General features: G+C 37.3%; 1 protein-coding gene across 1 annotated transcript in view; it reads left to right on the top strand.

The window, feature by feature from the left end:
- LOC110257970 (BCL-6 corepressor-like) overlaps nt 1-22,403 on the top strand; it is a 67,027-nt gene that overhangs the window by 27,219 nt on the left and 17,405 nt on the right. Inside the window, exons 3-4 of the mRNA XM_021080977.1 lie at nt 17,271-20,049; nt 21,427-21,601. Coding sequence (XP_020936636.1) covers nt 17,271-20,049; nt 21,427-21,601 — 2,954 coding nt within the window. The remainder of the gene's footprint in view (nt 1-17,270; nt 20,050-21,426; nt 21,602-22,403) is intronic.

The following is a 22,403-nucleotide window of genomic DNA, read 5'->3' as shown; positions in this document are numbered from 1 at the left end:
AAAAGCCCTTCTGGTTATTGAAACTACCATTTAGAAGCAGAACATGGCCTTAAGCACACTGAAAATGATTATGTCTCATAATAAATGATTATACCTCAAAAAAAGCAATTAAAATCCTACATGCACCATCATAATCCTATTAATAAGAAAGCATCATGCAGCAACCTAATTGGTGATGTGGTTAAGGCCTATGGACATGGAAAATGCAAAGGGGAGGGAAGAGAGATAGTCTTGGCTACTTTGCCTGGCCAGCCTTCCCCTTGAAACGAGTGGAAATGGGTGACTTTTTCCCACTTTTTATGTGCAAACAGCTCAACCTATTAGTTTGGACTACTTAAGACTTCTCTCTAACGATTTCATGCTCCCAGGCAAAACCAGTCAGGTTTGGCACTTAATCTAATCCAGGTTTTGGCTCAGTTAACTCACCAAGCCACTGATTCTTTTAAATCCACAATCTGTAAATTATGTGCTTGAGGAGTGTAGAATGCATTTGACCTCAGATTTCCTGACATTCTGACTATTGTATATTCCACCTCTCACTGGTTCTGCAAGAAGAGTCAGTGTCTGCATGCCTATGAATCCCTGAGATCTGGCAACATACACTTTAAAATGTATTCATTCCTAAAAGACTGGAAAAGGCAAAGGAGTGGAGAGCAGGTGGGGTAATATTTGCTGTACCTTAGATTATATTGCATGTTGTTGTTTTAAAAATCTCCCCACCCTAAGTACCTCTAGCCAGAGAGGTTACATTTAGTTCTCCCATTTACATTTGGGCTTGATATGTTCCTTTGCTCCTGGACATTCCTAGATCATGAAGCATTGTTTGCTTTGGTATGCATTTTGTATGAATTGCTCAGAAAGATTTTTATTTCCCTGTTTGGATCTTCTTTACTTAACATCCTATAACTTTTTAAAAAGACCAATCCATTAAAAGATGCTATCAAGAAATTGGACATGTTTTCAGGAACTCCTTGAAGGGCAACATCACAGGTAGGTAAACAGTTATAAAGGTCTGCATGTGTAGGATGAGGAATCTGCTTATGTGGTAGGAGCTTTCTTCTCCTTGTAAATACTGAATACTGAAGTGTAACCTACCTTCTCACAACCACAGTGAACCCAGAAAGGATGAGGGGGGATATCTCCATCTAGCTGCCGACCCTAGATTTATGGTGCAAATAAAAGTTGGTTCAGGTTAGCATTGTGCCACTTTAAAAGATTTAACCCCTACAGGGACCTTTCAGTTCACTTGGTTGTTAACTTGCCATTTTGTATTTATGTATGAGGATAACAGTATATAAGTGAAATAATAAATATATGTTCTTTTCTAACTAGCTTTAGTTACTATTTTTATGATTTTTAAGGTTTCATCACACTATAGCATGTATCACTACTTCAGTTTATTTAATGACTCGGTTTTATTCTATTTAGCATAGATATATAGCATATTTGTTTATTTCATTCAGGATGAATATTTGGCTTTTGGGGCTTTTTCAAATAATGTCGCTAATGAACATTAGTGTACGTGTATTTGTTTGAACACCTGGTTTCAATTCTTTTGCACATATGCATACTGGTAGAGTTGTTGCTTTACATAGTAATTCTGTGTTTAGTATTTCAAGGAACTCTCAGCATCTTTTCCACAGTCCCTACAATATTTTATACCTTCACCAGTAATCAAAAGGCTCCAGTATTTCTACAGCCTTTCCTTGATTTTTGTTTTTTTGGTGTGGTAAAATATGTACTAAAATAAAATTTAGATGTACTAAATACATTTTAACCATTTAGACATACTGTTCTATGCCATTTGATTCACTTACATTATTATACAATCATTATTTATCTACAGAATTTTTACCTTCCCCAACAAAAACTCTTGTAATGATTGCACACTAACATCCTCCGATGACAACCACCATTCTATTTGTAGCTGTAGAGTATTTTAGTTACCAGATGTATGTGGAATTGTGCATTCATTGCATGCATCTATTGTATTTTGTTTACCTGTTCATTCATTGATGGAGATTTGTGTTCTTTGCACCATTTATTTATTTATTTATTTAAATTATTTATTTATTCACTTACTTAATTTTTCTTTTTAGGGTTGCACCTGCACATATCAAACTTCCCAGGCTAGAGATTGAATTGGAGCTGCAGCTGCCAGCCTACACCACAGCCACAGCAATATGGGATCCAGGCCACATCTTTGACCAACAGCACAGCTCACAGCAATCCGGATCCTTAACCCAGGGATCAAAGCTGTATCCTTATGGGTGTCAGTCAGGTTTGGGTTTGTTGCTGCTGAGCCACAGCAGGAATACCCTCTTTGTACCTTTTAGCTCATTGAATACTGTTGGTATAAATGTTGGTGCACAAATATCTCTTCCTGTCTCCTTTAAATTATTTTGTGATTTACTCATAGTAGAGTTAGTTGGTAGACCAAATTATAATTGTATTTAATTTTTTGAGGATGTGCTTTGCTATTTTCCACAATGGCTACATTATTTTATGTTCCCCAGAACAATAAAAGTCCTAATTTTCCCACATTATTGACATATTTTTAAAAATAATAGCCATTCTAAAGTGAAGTAGCACATTTTGGCTCTAATTTGGATTTCCCTAATGATTGGTGATTTTGAGCATATTTTCATGAGTTTATTGGTTTATTTTCTTAGGAGAAATATCTGTTCATCCCCCTTACCCATTTTTAAATTGAAATATAATTGTTATATAACATTATATAATTTTAAGCTATAAACACTATTATTTAACATTTGATACATTAAAAAGCATACATCAAAGGTCTTGTTACCATTCATCATGGTATAATTGACTACCTTTTACCCCTATTGCCTCCAACACCATTTCCCTCTGCTAACCTATTAACTCTTTATCTGTGGGTTTGTTTTTGTTTTGTTTTGTCTATTACTAGGTTCGTATTACTAGGTTCGCTTACATTCCACATGAGTATTTGCCTTTTACCAACTGACTTAATTCACTTAACATAGTACCTACCCTCAAAATCCAGTCATACCCAGATGGCAAGTTTCATTTTTTTTGAATGGCCGTGTTCTATCATATATGTCAATAATAGTATTCTGTCACATATTGTACATATACACATACCACGTCTTTCTTCATGCAACATTATATGGACACTTAGGTTGTTTCTGTGCCTTGGCAATTGTAAGTAATTCTGTAGTGAACATAGGGGCTCCATGTAGCCTTTCTGATTAGTGTTTTGGAATTTGGGAAGATAAATACCTAAAAGTATTTTCTGGATCATAGCATAGGTCTAGTCTTAATTTTTTAAGGAGTCCATACTATCTTCAGTGGTGAATAAACTTACATTCATGCCAACAATGTATGAGGGTTTCTTGTTCTTCACATCTTCTCCATTGCTTATTATTTCTTGTCTCTTTGATAATAGCCATTCTCACAGGTATGAAATAGAATCTCATTGTGGATTTGATGTGCAGTTCCCTAAGAATTAGATGTGGAGCATCTTGTCACATGTCTGTTATTATGTGTTCTTTAAGAGAATGTCTGTTCAGGTTCTGCCAGTTTTAAAAGTCAGGTTATTTGGGTTTTTGGTGTTAAGTTATGAGTTCTTTATTTTGGACATTAAGCCTTTATGGTTATACAGCTTTCAGATGTCTTCTCCCATATACTAGGTTGCCTTTCCATTTTGATGATAGTTTCTTTTGCTGCACAGAAGCATTTCATTTTGCTGAGGCTCATTTGTTTATGCTTTTGCTTCCCTTGCCTTTGGAGTCATATACATATATAAGAACATTTCTGAGACTGATAGAAGGAATCTTACCATACCTGTTTTATTTAGGAATTATATGATTTCAGGTCTTACTTTCCAGTCTTTAAACTATTTTGAGTTAAATTTTGATATGGAAAGAGATAGTGATCTAATTTCATTTTTTTGCATGTGACCATTCAGTTTTCCCAATACCATACATATATTAAAGAGATGTCCTTTCTCTATTATATGTTTTTGGCTGCCTTCTTATAAATTGTCTGTATTTATGTGGATTTATTTCTGGCTTAGCTCTGATGAATTGATCTTTATCTATTTTTTTTTTTGCCAGTACTTTATTACCATAACTTGTAATATAGTTTGAAACCAGGGAGTATGACGTCTAGAGCTGTATTCTTTCTCAAGATTGTTTTGGTATTTGAGATACTTTCTTGTTCTATATAGTTTTAGAATTAATTGTTATAATTCTGTGAAAAATAACATTGGAATTTTGATAGGGTTGCATTGAATCTGTAGATTTCTTTGGGTTATGGACATTTTAACAGTACTAATTCTTAATACCCATAAGTAAGAAATATCTTTCCATTTAATGTGTTGTCTTCAATGTCTTCCATCAATGTCTTATAGTTTTTAGAGTATGGGTCTTTCACCCCTGGATTAAATTTATTCGCAAATGTTTTATTCTTTCTGATACAATTGCAAGTGGCATTTTCCTAATTTTTTTCTTATAGTTTGTGTTTGGTTTATGAAAATGTCACAGATTTCTGTCTATTTTGTTTTGTATTCTGCAGCCTTACTGAATGCATTTATTTTAAAATTTTTTTGATGGAGTCTTTAGGGTTTTCTATATGTGGTATCATGTCAACTGCAGATACTGAAAGTTTTACTTCTGTCTTTCTAATTTGGATACCTTTTACTTCTTTTTTCTTGCTATGTTGCTCTGGCTAGGACTTCCAATTCTATTTGAATAAAGGTGAGAGTGGGCGCTCAGCTTGTTTCTGCTCTTACAGAAAAAGTTTTCAGTTTTTCCACATAAAGTATGATATTAACTATGGGTTTGCCATATGTGACATTTATTTTCTTTTTTTTTTTTAATATTGTGATATAGTTGACCCATAGTGTTGTGATAGTTTCAGGTGTACAGCAAAGTGAATCATATACATATATCCATTCTTTTTCAGATTCTTTACCTACATACATCATTACAGAGTATTGAGTAGATTTCTTGTGCTGTATGGTATGACATTGTTAACTTTTCGATTTTGTGTATAATAGTATGTATATGCCACTTCCATCCTCCCAGTTTACCCCCTCTCTAGTGTTTCCTCTTCTATAACCCTAGGTTTGGCTGCAAAACCTTTGAGTGTGTTTCTCTTTTCTGAATAAGTTCTTTTATATTGTTTTTTATTAGATGTCACATATTAGTGATCTCATGTGATATTTGTCTTTCTCTGATTTTCCTCACTTACTGTGATAATATCTAGGTGCATCCATGTGACTGGAAATGACATTATTTTGTCCTTTCTTATGGCAGAGTAGTAATCCATTTTATATAGGTACTATATCTTCTTTATTCAATTTTCTGTTATGGACATTTAGGCGATTTCTGTGTCTTGGGTATTGTAAATAATATTACAGTGAGCACTGGGGTGCATGTATCTTTCCACATTATAGTTTTCTCTGGATATATGGGGGATTTCTGGATCATATGTAGTTTTTTATGGGAACTCCATACTCTTCTCCATAGTGATTGTACCAATTTACATTCCCACCAGCGGTGTAGGAGGGTTCCCTTTTCTTCAAACCCTCTTTACCTTTTATTGTTTGCAGAATTTTCAATGGTGGACATTCTGACTAGCGTGAAGTGACATCTTATTGTAGTTTGGATATGCATTTTTCAAATAGTGATGCTGAACATCTTTCATGTACTTATTGGACATCTGTTTGTTATCTGTGGAGAAATGTCTGTTTAGATCCTCTGACTTTTTTTTTTTCTTTTTTTTTTTTTTTTGGTTTTTAAGGCTGCACCCATGGCATATGGAAGTTCACAGGCTAGCGTCAAATCAAATCGCAGCTACAGCGGCTGGCCTGCAGCTCAGCCACAGCAGTGTGGGATCTGACACCAATCTGCAACTTAACAGTATAGCTCATGACCATACTGGATCCCCGACCCACTGAGTGAGGCTGGAGATTGAACTCACATTTTCACAGATACTAGTCAGATTTGTTTCTGCTGTGCCACAACAGGAACTCCTTTTGCCAATTTTTTGACTGGGTTGTTAGGTTTTTGATATAAAGCATAAGAAATGTTTGTGTATTTTGGAGATTAATCCCTTGTTGATTGCATCATTTTCAGATATTTTCTCCCATTCTCTGTGTTGTCTTTTTGTTTTGTTTATGGTCTCCTGTGCTTTGCAAAGCTTTTATGTTTAATTTGGTCCAGTGTGTTTATTTTTTGTTTTTATTTTTATTACTCTAGAATATGGATCAAAAATAATTTCTGTGATTTGTGTGAAAGAATGTTATGCCTAGTTTTCCTGAAGGAGTTTTGTATTATCTTCCATTTAGATCTTTAATCCAGTTTGAGTTTATTTCTGTGTATGATGTTCTGATTTCATTCTTTTTTTTTTCCTTTAGGGCCACAGCTATGGCATGTGGAAGTTCCCAAGCTAGGGATCAAATTGGAGCTACCCCTGCTGGCCTGGACCACAGACATAGCAATGAGGGATCTGAGCCATATATATGTCCTGTACCACAGCTCATGGCAATGCTGGATCCTTAACCCACTGAGCAAGGCTGGGGATAGAACCTCCATCCTCATGGATCCTAAATGGGTTCGTTAACCACTGAGCCATGAAGGGAACACCCTGATTTTATTCTTTTATGTGTACTTGTCTAGTTTTTCCAGCACCACTTACTGAAAAGACTGTTTTTTCTTTATTGTGTATTCATGCCACCTTTGTCATAGCTTAATTGATCATAGGTTTGTGGGTTTATTACTGGGCTTTCTACCCTGTTCCAGTCATCTGTAGTTACGCTTTTGTGTCAGTACATAATGTTTTGATGACTGTAGCTTTGTAGTATAGTCTGAAGTCAGGAAGCTCCATTCCTCCAGCTCTGGTTTTCTTCATCAAAACTGCTTTGGCTGTTTGGGATCTTTTGTGTTTCTATACACATTTTTAAATTTTTTCTTCTAGTCTTATGAAAAATGACAATGGTAGGTTGGTAGGCATTACGTTGACTTTGTAGATTATCTTGGGTAGTATAGACATTTTGACAGTGTTCATTCTTCTAACCTATGAACATTGTGTATCTTTCTGTCTTTGTCATCTTTCATTTCTTTCATCAGTGTCTAATAGTTTTCAGAGTACAGGTCTTTTTGTTTGTCTAGATAGGTTTATTTTTAAGTGCTTTATTAATTGTAATGCAAGGGTAAATGTGATTATTTTCTTAATTTCTTTTTCTGATCTTTAGTTGTTAGTATATAAGTATGAAAGAGATTTTGGGGTATTAATTTTGTGTCCTGCAGGTTTCCAAAATTCATTTATGAGTTCTAGTACTTTTCTGGTAGCATCTTCATGATTTTCTCCATATCCTGTCATTTGCATAGAGTGACAGTTTTCCTTCTTCTTTCCCAGTTTGGATTCCTTTTATTTCTTTTTCTTCTCTGATTGCTGTGGCTATGACTTCTAAAACTATGTTAAATAAAAGTAGTAAGAATGGACATCCTTGTTCCTGAGCTTAGTGAAAATGATTTCATCTTTTTGCCATTGATAATGATATTAGCTGTGGGTTTGTCATATATGGCATTTATTATGTTTAAGTAGGTTTGCATTTTGCCCACTTTTTGGAGAGTTTTTATCATAAATTGGTGTTAAATATTGTCAGAACTTTTGTAGCATCTACTGAGATGACTCTGTGGTTTTTGTTCTTTAAGTTTGTTCATGTTTTATTACATTGACTAATTTGTGTGTATTAAAGAATCTTTGCATCTCTGAGATAAATCCTACTTGATCATGGTGTATAATCCTTTTGACATGCTGTATTCTGTTCACTCATATTTTATTGAGGATTTTGCATCCACATTCACCAGTGATATTGGCCTATAATTTTCTCTCTTTTTTGTGGTATCTGCCTGGTTTTGGTATCAGGATGATGGTGGCCTCATAAAATGAACTTGGTGGCCTCATAAAGTATTCATTTATCTTTATCTGTAGTTTTTTGGAAGAGTTTCAGAAGAAAAGGTCTTAATTTTTCTCTACATCATTGATAGAATTTGCCTGTGAAGGCATCTGGTCCTAGACTTTTTTTTTTTTTTTTTAAGCTTTCTTGTTTTTGTTTTTGTTGGCTGTACCTGCAGAATGCAGAAGTTTCTGGGCTAGGTATCAAACTTGTCCCACTGCAGCGATCTAAGCCACAGCAGTGACAATATGGGATCCTTAACACAAAGTGCCACCAGGGGACTCCAGTTTTTTTTAAGATTTTTAATCAGTTTCAATTGCGGTACTTGTGATTTGTCTGCTTATAGTTTCTTTTTCTTCCTGGTTCAGTTTTGTAAGGTCGTACCTTTGTGCTGATTTGTTCATTTCTTCTAGGTTCATTTTATTGGCATATAGTTGCTTGTAGTAGTCTCTTGGAATCCTTTGTGTTTCTGTGGTGCCAGTTTAATTTCTTATTTTTCAATTCTAATTGTACTGATTTGAGCTCTGTCTTTTTTTTCTGGATGAGTCTTGCTATCAATTTTATTGCTCTTTTTAAAGAACAGCTTTTTGTTTCATTGATCTTTTCTGTTGCTTTATTCATCTTGATTTACTCCATTTCTGGTGTGATTGTTATGATTTATTTTCCCTTCTGTAATTGCTGTAGTATAAGGTTTTGTTTCTTATTTGGAATTTTTCTTATTTCCTGAGGTAAGCTTGTATTGCTATCAACTTGTCTATCAGAACTGCTTTTACTGATTCCCATAGGTTTTGGGTCAGTGTGTCTTCATTGTCGTTTGTCTCCACTTATTTTTTTATTTACTCTTTGAGTCTTCAGTGAACTGTGGTTGTTTAATAGTATGCTATTGTTTAGCCTCCCTTTGCTTTTGTTTTCTGAAGTTTTTTTCTTGTAATTAATGTCTAGTCTTTTAGCGTTGTGGTCAGAAAAAATGCTTGATATGATCTCAGTTTTCTTAAAGTCACTGACGCTTGTTTTGTGACCCAAGATGTGATCTATCTTAGAGAATGTTCTTTGTGCACTTTAGAAGAAACTATATTTTTTGCTTTCTATGAAATGTTCTGTAAATATCAGTTAATCTTGTCTGGTCTGATGTATCACTTAAGGCCGATGTTTCTTTGTTGATTTTCTGTCTGAATGATTTGTCCATTGCTGAAAGTGGAATGTTAAAGTGCTTCACTGTTACCGAGTTATGTTGATTTCTCTTTTAATGGCTATTAGCATTTGCCTTATATAATGTGGTACTCCTCTGTTGTGTGCCTATATATTTACAATTTTTTTATCTCCTTCTTGAATTGATCCTTTGATCATTGTGCAGTGTTCTTCCTTGTCTTTTGAAACTCTGTTTACTTTAAAGTCTATTCTGGGAGTTCCCATCATGGCACAGTGGTTAATGAATCTGACTAGGAACCATGAGGTTGCAGCTTCAGTCCCTGGCCTTAATCCTCAGTGGGTCAAGGATCCAGCTTTGCTGTGAGCTGAGGTAGGTTGCAGATGCGGCTCGGATCCCACTTTGCTGTGGCTCTGGCGTAGGCCGGCAGCCACATCTCTGATTTAACGACCCTCCATATACCTCGGGAGTGGTCCTAGAAAAGGCAAAAAGATAAAAAAATAAAAATAAAAATATAGTCTATTCTCTATCTTATGTGCACTCCTGCAGCTTACTTTTAATTTCCATTTCCATGAAATATCGTTCATTCTCTGATTTGCAGTATGTATGTGTCCCTAGATCTGAAATAAATCTCTTTTAGACAGATACGTACATGTCTTTTTTCCTATCCATTCAGCTAGTCTGTGTCTTTTGATTGGAGCATTTAATCCATTTACGTTCAAGGTAATTATCATTATATATGTGTTTATTGCCATTTTCTTAATTGATATTAGCTGATTTTTAATTTTTTCTTCTTTCCCTCTTTTGTTCTTTTCTTTGATGACTTATCTTTAATAATTTATTTTTTTAATGTGTATATATTGTAAGGTTTTTTTTGTTTTTGGTTATCATGTTTTCAAATAGCAGTTTGTATATGTACAAAACTGTTTTAAGTTGCTGGTCTGTTAATTTCAAATGTGTTTCCTATATTGTGCATTCATCCTCTCCTTTTCTCATGTTTGCTTGTTTGAGATCATGTTTTCCTGTGGGTGATTTCTTAGTTTGATTGTATTTTGCCTTTCAGCCTTCCCATTTGTAGTTTTCTTGTTTCTAGGTGTGGTCTTTTCTATTTCATCTAGAGAACTTCCTTAGCATTTGTTATAAAACTGGTTTGATGGTGCTTAATTCTTTTAGCATTTTCTTGTTCATAAAGCTTTTAACATATCAAATATCAAGGCTTGGTACATAGAGTATTCTTGGTTTTTCCCTTTTATCACTTTAAATTTATCAATCCACTGTCTTCTGGCCTGCAGGGTTTTTGCTGAAAAATCAGCTGGGTAGTCTTACAGGGGTTCCCTTGTATTTTATTTGTTGCTTTTCTCTTGTTGTTTTTGTGATCTTTTTCTTTGTATTTAATTTTTGTCGGCTTGATAATATATCTCACTCTGTTCCTCCTTGGGTTTATCCTGTATGGGATTCTCTGTGCTTCCTCTGTTTGATCAGGTGTTTCTTTTTCCATGTTATGGAGGTTTTCAGCTCTAGTCTCTTTATGTATTTTCTCAGGCGCCTTCTCTCTCTTTATTCTGGGCCTCCCCCCACCACAAATTATGCAAATCTTGGTATATTTAAGTTTTCCCAGACATCTCTTAGGCCATCCTTATTTCTTTCTATTTATTCTTTTTGTGGCAGTGATTTCCACATTCTGTCTTCCAGCTCACTTATTTGATCTTCTGTCTCTGTTATGCTGCCACTGAATTTTTTCAAGAGGTTTTTTTATGAGATTTTATTTGTTTGTTTGTTTGTTTTGCTTTTTTTGGACCACAGAGTTTCTGCTGAAAATCTGCAGCATATGGAAGTTACCAAGTTAGGGGTCAAATTGGAGCTGCAGCTGCTGGCCATGGCCACAGCCACAGCAACATAGGATCTGAGCCATGTCTGACCTACACCACAGCTCACAGTGACACTGGATCCTTCACTTACTGAGTGAGGCCAGGATTGAACCTGCATCCTTATGGATACTCTATCATGTTCTTAACCTGCTAAGCAATAATGGGAACTCTCTCATATATTTTTTTATTTTAATTATTTTGTTGCTTTGTTCTTTAAGTCTTCTACCTCTTTGTTAAATATTTCTTATAACTTCTCAATCTGTGTCTCCATTCTTTTTCTGAGATCTTGAATCATCCTTATTGTCATTATTCTGAATTTTTTTTCAGGTAGACAGTCTCTTCATTTAGTTGTTTTTGTGGGTTTCTATCATATTTCTTCATCTGAAACATATTTCTCTGTTGTTCCATTTTGTCTGAGTTTCTATATTTGTAGTCTTCTCTCCATGGGTGAAGGATTTTAAGGTTAAGAATTTGAGGTTAGTCCAGGGGCTTTTGCAGGCTTCCTGATGGGAGGTGCTGATGCCTCTCCAGTGGTGGGTGGTGCTGGGATTTGTCCCTGTGGTGGGCCAGACCTTGACAAGATAGCTGTGGGCTCAGTATAACTTAAGGCAGCTTGTCTGAGTTTAATTTTTTGTTGGTGGTATAATGGCTGTTTTTAGTTTGGATGCTTGCCACCACTTTCTTCAGTGTGCTGACCATTGTTCCCTTGAGAGTAGTTGTGCAGGTATGGCAGCTAGTTCCAGGGCCTGGAATTCTCCATAGTGGTAGTGGCTCATGTGTGGACCCAAAACACATTTTGGGAACAGCAAGGGCTCATTACTGCTCCTGGAGCTGGATGCTAGCTCAGAATGGAGTCCTCAAGAGAGGTCACAGTAGATTATGAGACAGTGGCTCATGTGACACACCCCTGCCCTGGGAGACAGGCAGCAGAAAGAGAAGGAGTCTGGGGAGGAGGGGACAGTTGTGGCTTGTACAACTCCTCCTGGAGCCCAACACTGGGTAGCCTTGGCAGCTGGTCAGAGGCCTTTTGTCAGAGGTAGTGGGTTGAATGTATCTTTCTCCATTCCCTCACATTCAGTCATTAAGTGTTTTTACTTACGAAGCAAGTCTCTTGTAGGCAGCATATATATGGGTCTAATTTTTCTTTTAGCCATTCAGCCATTCTTGGTCTTTTAGTTGGAGGTTTAGTTTATGTGTATTTAACATTACTAGTGATATATGTGTACCTATTTTATCATCATTTTGGTTAGTTATTTTTATAGTTCCTTTCTATTCCTTCCTCTCTTTCTGTCTTCCATTGTGGCTTTAGTGGTTTTCTTTAGTGTTATGTTTAGGTTCCTTTGTAATTTATTTTAGCAGTTTTTTAAAAATTGAAGTTTAGTTAACTTACACTGTTGTATAGTTCCAGATGTACAGCAAAATGATTCAGTTATTAGTATGTAACTGAATATGTATAATTGAATATACGTGTATGTTTACATATATACATATACACACACATACACATACATATATGTTCAGGTTGGGAAGCCAGCATTTTTAGTGGCCCTAGGGGAAGGACAAGAGATAGGGCCCACTCCCAGTGCTTGGAAACCCTATTGATTCTTCTAGCAGACTAGAGAGTTTGTGTGGAACTTGCCTGTCCTACCCAAAACCACCCAGAGAAGACCACCCAGGATACCAGCTGGAAGCCAGAGGTTTTCTGGAAGCCTCACCCAGGACTCTGAATTTCCAAGGCCACATCGTGACTTGTGTTCACCACTCTTCCCAGTGCAGATATAGCAGCCCCAGATTAAGGCCTGGTAGGCGGGAGGGCTAAGGGGCCTGTCTGTAAACACTTTACCTCTTGGTTGGGGAATTAAGGCAGAAGTGGTATATACAAACACACACAGAGATACATACATACACATATACATATATATGCATAATATACACATATTTTTTTCAGATTATTTTCCATTAGATTATTACAAGATACTGAATATCGTTCTTTGTGCTATATGATAGGTGCTTGTTTATCTATTTTATCTTTAGTAGTGTGTATCTGTTAATCTCAGATTTCTAATTTATCCTCCCCCCACACTGTTTTACCTTTTGGTACCATAAAATTGTTTTCAGTGTGCATCTATTTCTATTTTGTAAATACGTTTATTTTATCATTTTTTAAGATTCCACATATAAGAGATATCGTATGATATTTGTCATTCTGAGTTACTTTACTTCGTATCACCATTTCTAGATGTTTCTGCAAATGGTGTCATTTCATTCCCTTTAATGGCTGAGTGATGTTCAGTTGTAATCAATGTACACGTACATTTTCTTATATGTTCCTCTGTTGATGGACACTTGAGTTGCTTTCCTGTCTTGGCTATTTTAAATAGTGCTACTGTAAACATTGGGGTTCATATATATCTTTTTGAAATAGTGTTTTAATTTTCTTCAGATGTGTATACCCAGGGTGGAATTGGAGTTAGGTTTTTCTGCATAGAAGATTAGTCATCTGTGAACAGAGAAATTACATTGATTGAGTTTCATATGTTGAACCATTCTGGCATCCAAGAATACATCTCATGTAATTTGTCAGCTCGCACAATACATTGAAAATGTCATCAAACTGTTAGATAATGTTTTGTTGAATTTTTTTGTGTAGCTATTCACTGGGGATATTTGTAGTTTTTATTTTTGTAATGTCTTTTTGTCTCGTGTGAGACCATGTTAATATAATAGAATGAATTTAGAAGTCTTTCCTTCTCTTCAGCCTTTTGGTTTGAGCCGGATTGGTATGAATTCTTTTAAAATTGTTTGGTAGAATTTTCCAGGCCGAGTGATCCTGGGTTTTTCTTGATGCTGAAGTTTTTGATTCTTGATTCAGTCTCTTAATTGGTTACATATTGTTCATATTTTCTGTTTCTTCATTAGAAAGATTGGTGCATTTGCATGTATTCTCTTATAGTTTTTTTTATTTCTCTAACAGTAGTTACAATGTTCACTTCCATTTGGTTTTGGTTGATTTAAATCTGTTTTTTTCCTAATAAATCTAGCTGTCACTTTTGTTGATACTTCAAAAAAGTGAAAGCTTAGTTTCATTGACTTTTTCCTATTGTTTTTCTGTTCTGGTTTCATTGATCTCTACTCTGATATTTATCATTTCCTTTCTTCTGCTAGCTTTAGGTTTAGTTCTTAATTTTCTTGAGGTATCAAATTAAGTTATTGATTTGAAGTTATGTACTATAACTTCAAATAGTTATGTACTATAAAGGTTTTGTTGCATAAGTTTTGATATATTGTGTTTTCATTTTCACTTGTTTCTGGGTATTTTCACATTTTTTGTAATTTCTTCTTTGACCTGTATTTCTGTTTTGTCAATAAGTTCATTTTTATCATTTTTTAAGACAGATGTTTAATGGTTTGTGGACTTTTCAGTTTTCTTCTGATGTTCTGATTTCATTTTTTTGTGGTCCAGAAATATGTTTGGTATGACTTCTCTCTTTTTAAACTTAGTAAGACTTGGTTTGTGTATGAATGTATATATTCTGTCATGGACCATGTTCTCATGCTCTGTGTGCACATGGGGAAAATGTGTGACATTTCTTCCTGAGCCTTTTGAATTGACCCTCTTGCCATCATATAATGTAGTTCTTTGTTTCTTTTGACAACTTTTTGTTTTGTTTTATCTCTAAAGTTTTTTTTTTTTTTTCCTGATACTGGTTTAGCCAGCCCTCCTCTTCCCTGGCTACTCTTTCCATGGTGTATCTTTCTATGTTTTCACTTTCAACCCATGAGTGTCTTAAAGTGAGTCTGTTTGATTTTTTTTTAATTTTTTGCTTTTTAGAGCTGCACCTGCGGCATATGGAAGTTCCCTGGCTGGGAGTCAAATCAGAACCACAGCTGCTCTCCTGTATCACAGCCACAGCTCACAGCTACACTAGATCTGAGCTGCATCTGTGACCTACACCATAGCTCACGGCAATGCTGGATCTTTAACCCACTGAGTGAGACCAGGGATTGAACCTGCATCCTTGTGGATAATAGTTGGGTTTGTTACCGCTGAGCCACAAAGGGAACACCCTAAAGTTAAGGCTCTTTTAGACTGCATATAGTTAGATCCTGTGTTTTATCAAACCAGTCAATATATTTATTTTGATTGGACTGTAGTAATTTACATTTGAAAAAATTACTGATAGGGAAGAACTTACTATTACCGTTTATCGTCTTCTGCATATCTTGACTATTTTGGGCCCTCATGCCTTCTCATTATATTACTTTGTTTTGTTGACTTTTTGTAGTGATGTGTTTTGATTCCATTCTTATTTGTTTTGTATATAGTCTATATATTTTTTCCTTTTGTATATGGTCTATATATATTTTCTTTGTGGTTGCTATGGAGATTATGTGAAACATCTTTCAGTTGTTAATAATCTATTTTACACTGGTAATAGCTATTGGATATAAAAATTACATATTTTTATGCTAACTTTCCCCATATAGATGTCAAAAATTATATCTTCACGTATTTTGTACCCATTAAAGTGTTTTTACTTTTTTACCTTGAAAATTAGAATTAAAAAGTAGGATTGCCCATTGTGGTACAGTGGTAATGAAACCTGCTAGTATCCATAAGGACATGGGTTCTATCCCTGGCCTCGCTCAGTGGATTAAGGATCTGGCGTTGCCACAAGCTGTGGTGTAGCAGATGTGGCCCAGCTCTGGCATTGCTGTGGCTGTGGCATAGGCTGGCAGCTGTAGCTCTGATTCGACTATTACTTTGGGAACTTAAATAGGCTGTGGGTGTGACCCTAAAAAAAGACAATACAAAAAAAAAAAAGTAGATTTATGGACCTAAATTGCAATAGTACCTGGTTCTCTATCTTACAACTTTGTGTTTCTGTGGAGCATCTTTCTTTTTCAACTTGAATTTTTTGTAGGGGTTGTTTTGTGATAACTCCTTTAGTGTTTTGCTTTAACTGGGAAAAGTCTTAATTTCTCTTCCAGTTTTGAAGGACAGTTTTACTGTTGTTATATTCTTGTTTAACAAATATTTTCTTTCATGCTTATAATTTATTATCTACTGCCTTCTTGCCCACAGTATTTCTTCTAAGAAATCTGTTAGTTTTCTTAAAGAGGTCATGTATGTGATGAGTGACTTATCTCTCACGCTTTTAAGATTCTCTCCTTATCTTTGTCTGTGCTCCCAGCTGGATGGATTTCTATCCTTCAGGAAGACCCCAGTGATTTACCTTTTTCCAATGAAATATGGAATAGAGGACCATCTTCAGATACAGAAAGGAAAACAAAAGATGCAACCACAGTTTCACCCTTAGAAACTCAAATGAGATAGCTCAAACATATGCTGTGTTCCAGTTTTCCCATGAAAGAATATTTTTGGTTATATTAAATCATGCCTACCTAGTGTGAGTTCTGTATCCAAGCAAGTAGTGCAAAGTGTTGGAGATGCTGTCTTTTCAACTGTAATGTTGAAATTTGCTTAGGAGATGATATTTTCAGAGTTAATAGATTAATTAATATTAAGTCTAAAGGGAAAAACATTTTATGTGCTTTTAGAATGCTATTGGGCAGACGGGTCAAGAAAGCAGGCAGCAGGGAGTTCCCATCATGGCACAGAGGAAACAAATACCTCTAGGAACCATGAGGTTGTGGGTTCCATCCCTGGCTTTGCTCAGTGGGTTAAGGATCTGGCATTGCCATGAGTTGTGATGTAGGTTGCAGATGCAGCTTGGATCTGCTGTTGCTGTGGCTCTGGTGTAGACCGATGGCAGCAGCTCCGATTAGACCCCTACCCTGGAAACCTCCATATGTCGCAGGTGTGAAAAAAAAGAAAGAAAAAGCAACATCAGATTTTACTACCCTGAGATAGGGTTTGAATACAGCTTGTATTCATCTTTGTGAGTACTTTTTTTTTTTTTTTGTCTTTTTGGGGCTTCACCCATGGCATGGAAATTCCCAGGCTAGGGCTTAAATCAGAGCTATAGTTGCAGGCCTACACCACAGCCATAGCAGCACAGGATCTGAGCCACATTTGTGACCTGCAGTACAGCTTATGGTAGTGTTAGATCCTTACCCTAATGAGTGAGGCTGGGGATTGAACCTGCGTCCTCATGGATGCCAGTTCATTACTGCTGAGCCATGGCAGGAACTCTAACCCCATTTATATTTAATTTTTAGTTCATCTTGAACCGTATCAGCTGTAATGCTGGGCTTCTGTCACTATCTACTAATTTGTTGTTCCTTTCTTGCTGCTTTTAAGAAATATTAAGTAACATCAATATTTTTTTTTCTGTAAAGGCAGGTGTGACTACTGCCGTATTGATGGTGTGACAGTCCTGAGTATGGACCACAGTGGCTTGATCCAGGAAGGGCTTTGTGTACCTGAGAACATTGTATCTTCTAGCGTGTGTGGACTGGGCTCAGATAAAGGTCAGGAGACTGCCATGAACTCTTTAGGTGGCCTTGAGTTTTCTTCAGAAAAAAATCCAGAGATGCAGTTCGAAGTGAATAAAACTGAGGTGGTGGAGACTTCTTCTGTATATGGAAAACCCCTAGATAACTTCAGTACTGTTCACAAAAGTCCACCTGGAGTACAGAAAAGTTGTATACCTGCAGTAGAAGCTGTGGCCTTAGATAGGTCTTCCAGGGACAAACAGAGTACTCTCAACATCAATGGTCTTAGCTACCTACAGCTGCCCTGGGCCAGTCCTTACATGAAAGGTGCCATGCCAGCCACTTACCCTTTACTTGATTCACCAAGTATGTATTCACTGAAAACATACCAGGCCTTGCCACCTCAGCAATCCTGCAGCTTGACCCAGCCTCTGAATTCTCCAGTCTGCACAAATGAAAAGCACTTTCTCTACCTGCCAACATCTCACTCTGTCAGTCCCCACATTCTGTCCTCTCTGGTTTCACCTGTGAGACTCTCAATACCTTCAGCCTCCGTAGTTGTTCCACGTTTGGTCCGCTGTATAGAGAAAAGCCTGCCCTGGAAGATTGGCGTCAGTCCTTGGAACAGTATTGATTCCCATGCTGCTCCCTGCATCCAGGACAGTGAACAGTTTAGGATGCCCTCTACTGAAGTAGTCACCAGTGGTATCCCTGGAGATACAGGTCTCCTTTTGCCCCTTTCATCTTGGCCATCACCAAAGGTCCGTTTCCCTTCCCAGCCCACCCCAGACAGCTACTCCACATTCCATAAACACTGTTCTGTGATCTCCACCTCTCCATCCAACACCCTGCCAAACTCATGCATGACAGCCAGCAGTGAGTTCCCTATGTCCAGGTTCCTGAAAAGCAAGTATCTGAGGGATCCAGAAGGAGCCCAGAGTGCTCATCCAGTTCCTGAGCACATTGGGAAAACAGGAGGTCAAGATAGAAGAGATGGCAGCTCATATCCTCTGTTGGAAAAGCAGATGGTTACCAAAGATGTCACCAGTAAGTCACTGGACTTGTCTTCTGAAGTAGTGATTGTAGACACTTCCAAAGTTGACCACATGAAAAAGATGGCTCCTATGGTCCTGGTTAACAGCAGAACGGGAAATGGCTTAGTGCTCCCTGAGAGTGACATTCTGAAACAAAGTTCATCTCTTTCAGGAAATGGATATTCTGTCTATAGATCTGAGATTAGCATAGCTCCCTCATCATGGGTGGTGCCTGGGCCAAGTCGTAATGAGGAAAAAAATGGCAAAGGCCTGTCACTGAAAAACAAAGACTCAGCCCAGGTAATACTGCAGCAGCAACCCAGTTGTTTGTTTCCCTGCATGGGCGTCACAGACACCACGGCTACTGTTTGGGGGTCTAAGTTGGACATGAGACATCCAGCTGTTGTGTTGCCAGTTGCAAATGCCAGTGCAGATGACATTAAGGCTAGGATGAACTCCATGGATACTACAGCATGTGTTAGTCAACACATGGGCCAGCCCCTGACCACACCTACCATAAATAGCAGTGGCACCAGCAGCAGGGATAGCAAAGCCAGCAATCCAGAACCAAGTCTCAAAGCAAATGAGAATGGATTCAGACCAAGCTCAGTATTTCTGTCTCCAAATGAGATGTTCATGTCCCCACCAATTACCTACTCTAGGAGTTACTTCCCTTACGCAGCACCTGAAAGCACTCCTCTCAGTCCCCTCTCTTTACCTGGCAAGAGATCTCTTTGCCCTCACTCAATTTCCTTACCAAATAGTACTCTGTTCCCTGGGCATCTTTTCCCAAAGCTCAGACTGCCCTACATGGGCCAGCCACAGTTTGTGACCTATCAAGACTCAGGCATGGGCTATCCCATTATGCCCATAGAGATCACTAAAGAGGAGAAGCCACAGAAATGTTCCTGTTCCCATCACAGAGCCTGTTATGAGGACCCAACCCTTCAGAATCACTTTCCTCAGAAGTTGGAATCTAGCAGCACCAAGTTACATTCAGAAGTCTCCACTGAGAACCTAAATTCAAGCTGTATGTGGAATCAAGGAGGAAATGTTGCCAGGAGTGGCAACCTTGTCTATGTAGACCTTCTGGAAAAGTCATATGCTACAACTGATACAGACATATTCAAACATGCATTGGCAGCTGAGAGTGTTTGTCAGAGTGATGAGCCCACCAAGCCCCCAACTGACACAGCCCTACAGCCACAGGATTTTATCCCTCTAAGTGAGGAGACAAGGCACAGCAGTGACTTCCATGAACCCCATACATTCAGACAGGCTGTAGGCTTAAGCAAGAAGAATGTTTCAGCAGGAACCAACAAGGAGAACCTGGCCATGCCAGTTTTGACTCCATTCCTTGAGCCAACTCTAGGGAATGATGGCCCTTCTGTAACTTCTGGTAAAACCAAAGAGAATCCCAAACCATTTTGCATGGGTGGTGCCCCACCAAGTGTGGATATCACCCCCACTTATACCAAAGATGGAGTTGATGAGGCAGAATCAAACAATGGCAAAGTTCTGAAACCGAAGCCATCTAAGCTGGTAAAAAGAATGGCAAACTCTGCTGGTTATCTGGGTGACCAGTTCAAGTGTGTCACTACAGAGCTGTACGCAGATTCAAGTCAGCTCAACCGGGAGCAGCGGGCTTTACAGGTGAGCCCCCTCCACCCAAATTTTAGGAGCTTGACCAATTGTCATTTTTTTTAATGTGTAAAGAGGACTGGGTGGGAGGGTGGGGCAGATAGGATCAAATAGGAAACCAGACAGATTTGATTAATGAAGCTTGTGATAATGTTTGAAATGTGTCCAAGAAGGATATGTCAGTGATAGCACTTAGAGAAGATTTGTGTATCTGGATACTTCAAGTTATTCTGTAAATTGTGAAAGAACTCTCACGTGCTAATGCCAGAAATTTTAATTATTTCAAAGAATATCTAAAGACTGCATTTTGTTTAATAGTTCTTTGATTTCTCTTCTGTTGATTTATGTTAACAATTACATCTAGAATTGCTGTTTAGAACGCCCTATGTGATTGATACTTGGTGGGAGTGTGTTAATTGCATGTCTCTAGGATTCACGCAGTCTTGACATGCAGACACAAACACGCCCTTTGCATAATGGGATGTATATAGTATGTAACAATGATTCATATAGAAATTTTTCAAGATTTTATCATTATTTAAAAGATGAATAAAGCCAAATTATTTGAAATGTCATGAAAAAAGTTCATGTTAAAAAATGAAGTTATCTAAATGACCCATTGAGTGTTCACCTTTATTACATAAATGGAAGAATTATAAAAGGACAGCATGTTATAGCTAACTACTGCTCAGCATCAGCTAGTTCCAGAGGTTTCTTTTTTCAATTACTTTTACTAAAATATCACATAGGAGTTCCCATGATGGCTCAGTGGAAATGAATCTGACTAGTATCCATGAGGACCCAGATTTGATACCTGGCCTTACTCAGTGGATTAAGGATCCAGTGTTGCCATGAGTTGTAGTGTAGGTCACAGATGGGTCAGATCCCACGTCACAGATGGGTCAGATCCCACGTTGCTATGGCTGTGCTGTAGGCCAATGGCTACCACTCTCATTTGACCCCAAGTCTGGCAACCTACATATGCTGTGGGTATGGCCATAAAAGGACAAAAATAAGGATGAAATGATATGAAATAAAATGAAATATCACATAAACCTTTGGAACCTTAAATTTTGCTACTAAATATTTGAAGGGAAGCTTATAGTCTTGGTCATCTTTCTTCATTGTGCATCTCCTCTTCCTCCTCTGTTTTGTTTATCAAAAAATTTTATTTTATTGTTTGTGTTTATTTCTAAAAGTGATTATCTCTTTGCAGCCATGTAGTCATGAATATACATAATATAACATATATGCCTGCAGTGCAGACTTTATGAAAACAATATAGTAAAGGCAAACTTTTTTTGGAAATACTTCCCTTTAAGGTAAGGCAACTACAATAGCTCTGATAGTAAGTAAAGTGTCTTTTTTTCACATCTGTTCTGTTTCTAGAATGCAATGATGCGCTTCTCAGAGTTGGAGATGAAAGAAAGAAAATGTGCAGCTAAACACTCTGAGGTATGTAAATTTAACTCTACTGACCGGCGAAGGCTGAAGGGAAATCAAGATAAAAAACCAAAGTTGGTGGCATTGGAGGCTGTTGCCGACCAGAGCAACCGTGAAAGATGTAAGTAGCTTTTTTGTTAGAGAAATAGGCCCTTCTTTCCATCTGCAGTGTGAAGGGGCATCCAGAAATGAGGCACCAAGGGTGGATTATTTCTTGAGACACATCTTCTTTTTCAAAGAAGCACTATCACTGAAGTTAGAAATAATGTAATATATTTTAGAGGTGGGTGTGTAGCTCTGGCAATGGTCTACAAAAGTGAACTAACAGAGTTCCCTCCCTGGTGGGTCAGCTGGTTAAGGATCCATCATTATCACTGCAGTGTCTTGGGTTCAGTCCTTGGCCCAGAAACTTCCATGTGCTGTGGGCATAGCCAAAAAAGGTGAACTAACTGGAAAATGCTTGTCAGGATTTTTATTTATTCTTTAATAGTACAGGCAGCTGAGTTTTCACTTTAAAGATGTCATTAGATGATTAGGTTCCCTAAAGTAGGAGGTTCATTAATAGGAACCATCATTTGGAGGGAAAAGGAAGTATTTTTCCTTCTTCCTCAAACATGCAGTGACAGTGTGGCAGTAGTTTGGCTGGGGCATATCTTGGGCTTCTTAATGGAAATGACTGGGCAAGATTAGGGAAAACCTAAAACAAAAGGCTTTCTGAAGCTCTTTAAGAAAGGAAAGTCTCTTCCCCAGAGCATCTGTATGTTTTGTTAGCTATTTTGAATTTGGAACAGAGGTTCCCCAGGCCTCTTTTATAGAGGAAGTAAATTGTATCAAGGTTAGCTTCTGCTGGAGATTCTATAATTACCTGTAATAGAATTTTAATCATTGGCAAATCTTAATCAATAACTTGTCCTTTTGTTTAA

Source organism: Sus scrofa, chromosome Y (genome assembly GCF_000003025.6).
Source record: "Sus scrofa isolate TJ Tabasco breed Duroc chromosome Y, Sscrofa11.1, whole genome shotgun sequence".
Lineage (NCBI taxonomy): Eukaryota > Metazoa > Chordata > Mammalia > Artiodactyla > Suidae > Sus > Sus scrofa.
The sequence above is the reverse complement of the archived record's forward strand: the minus strand, read 5'-3'. Positions and strand labels throughout refer to the sequence as shown.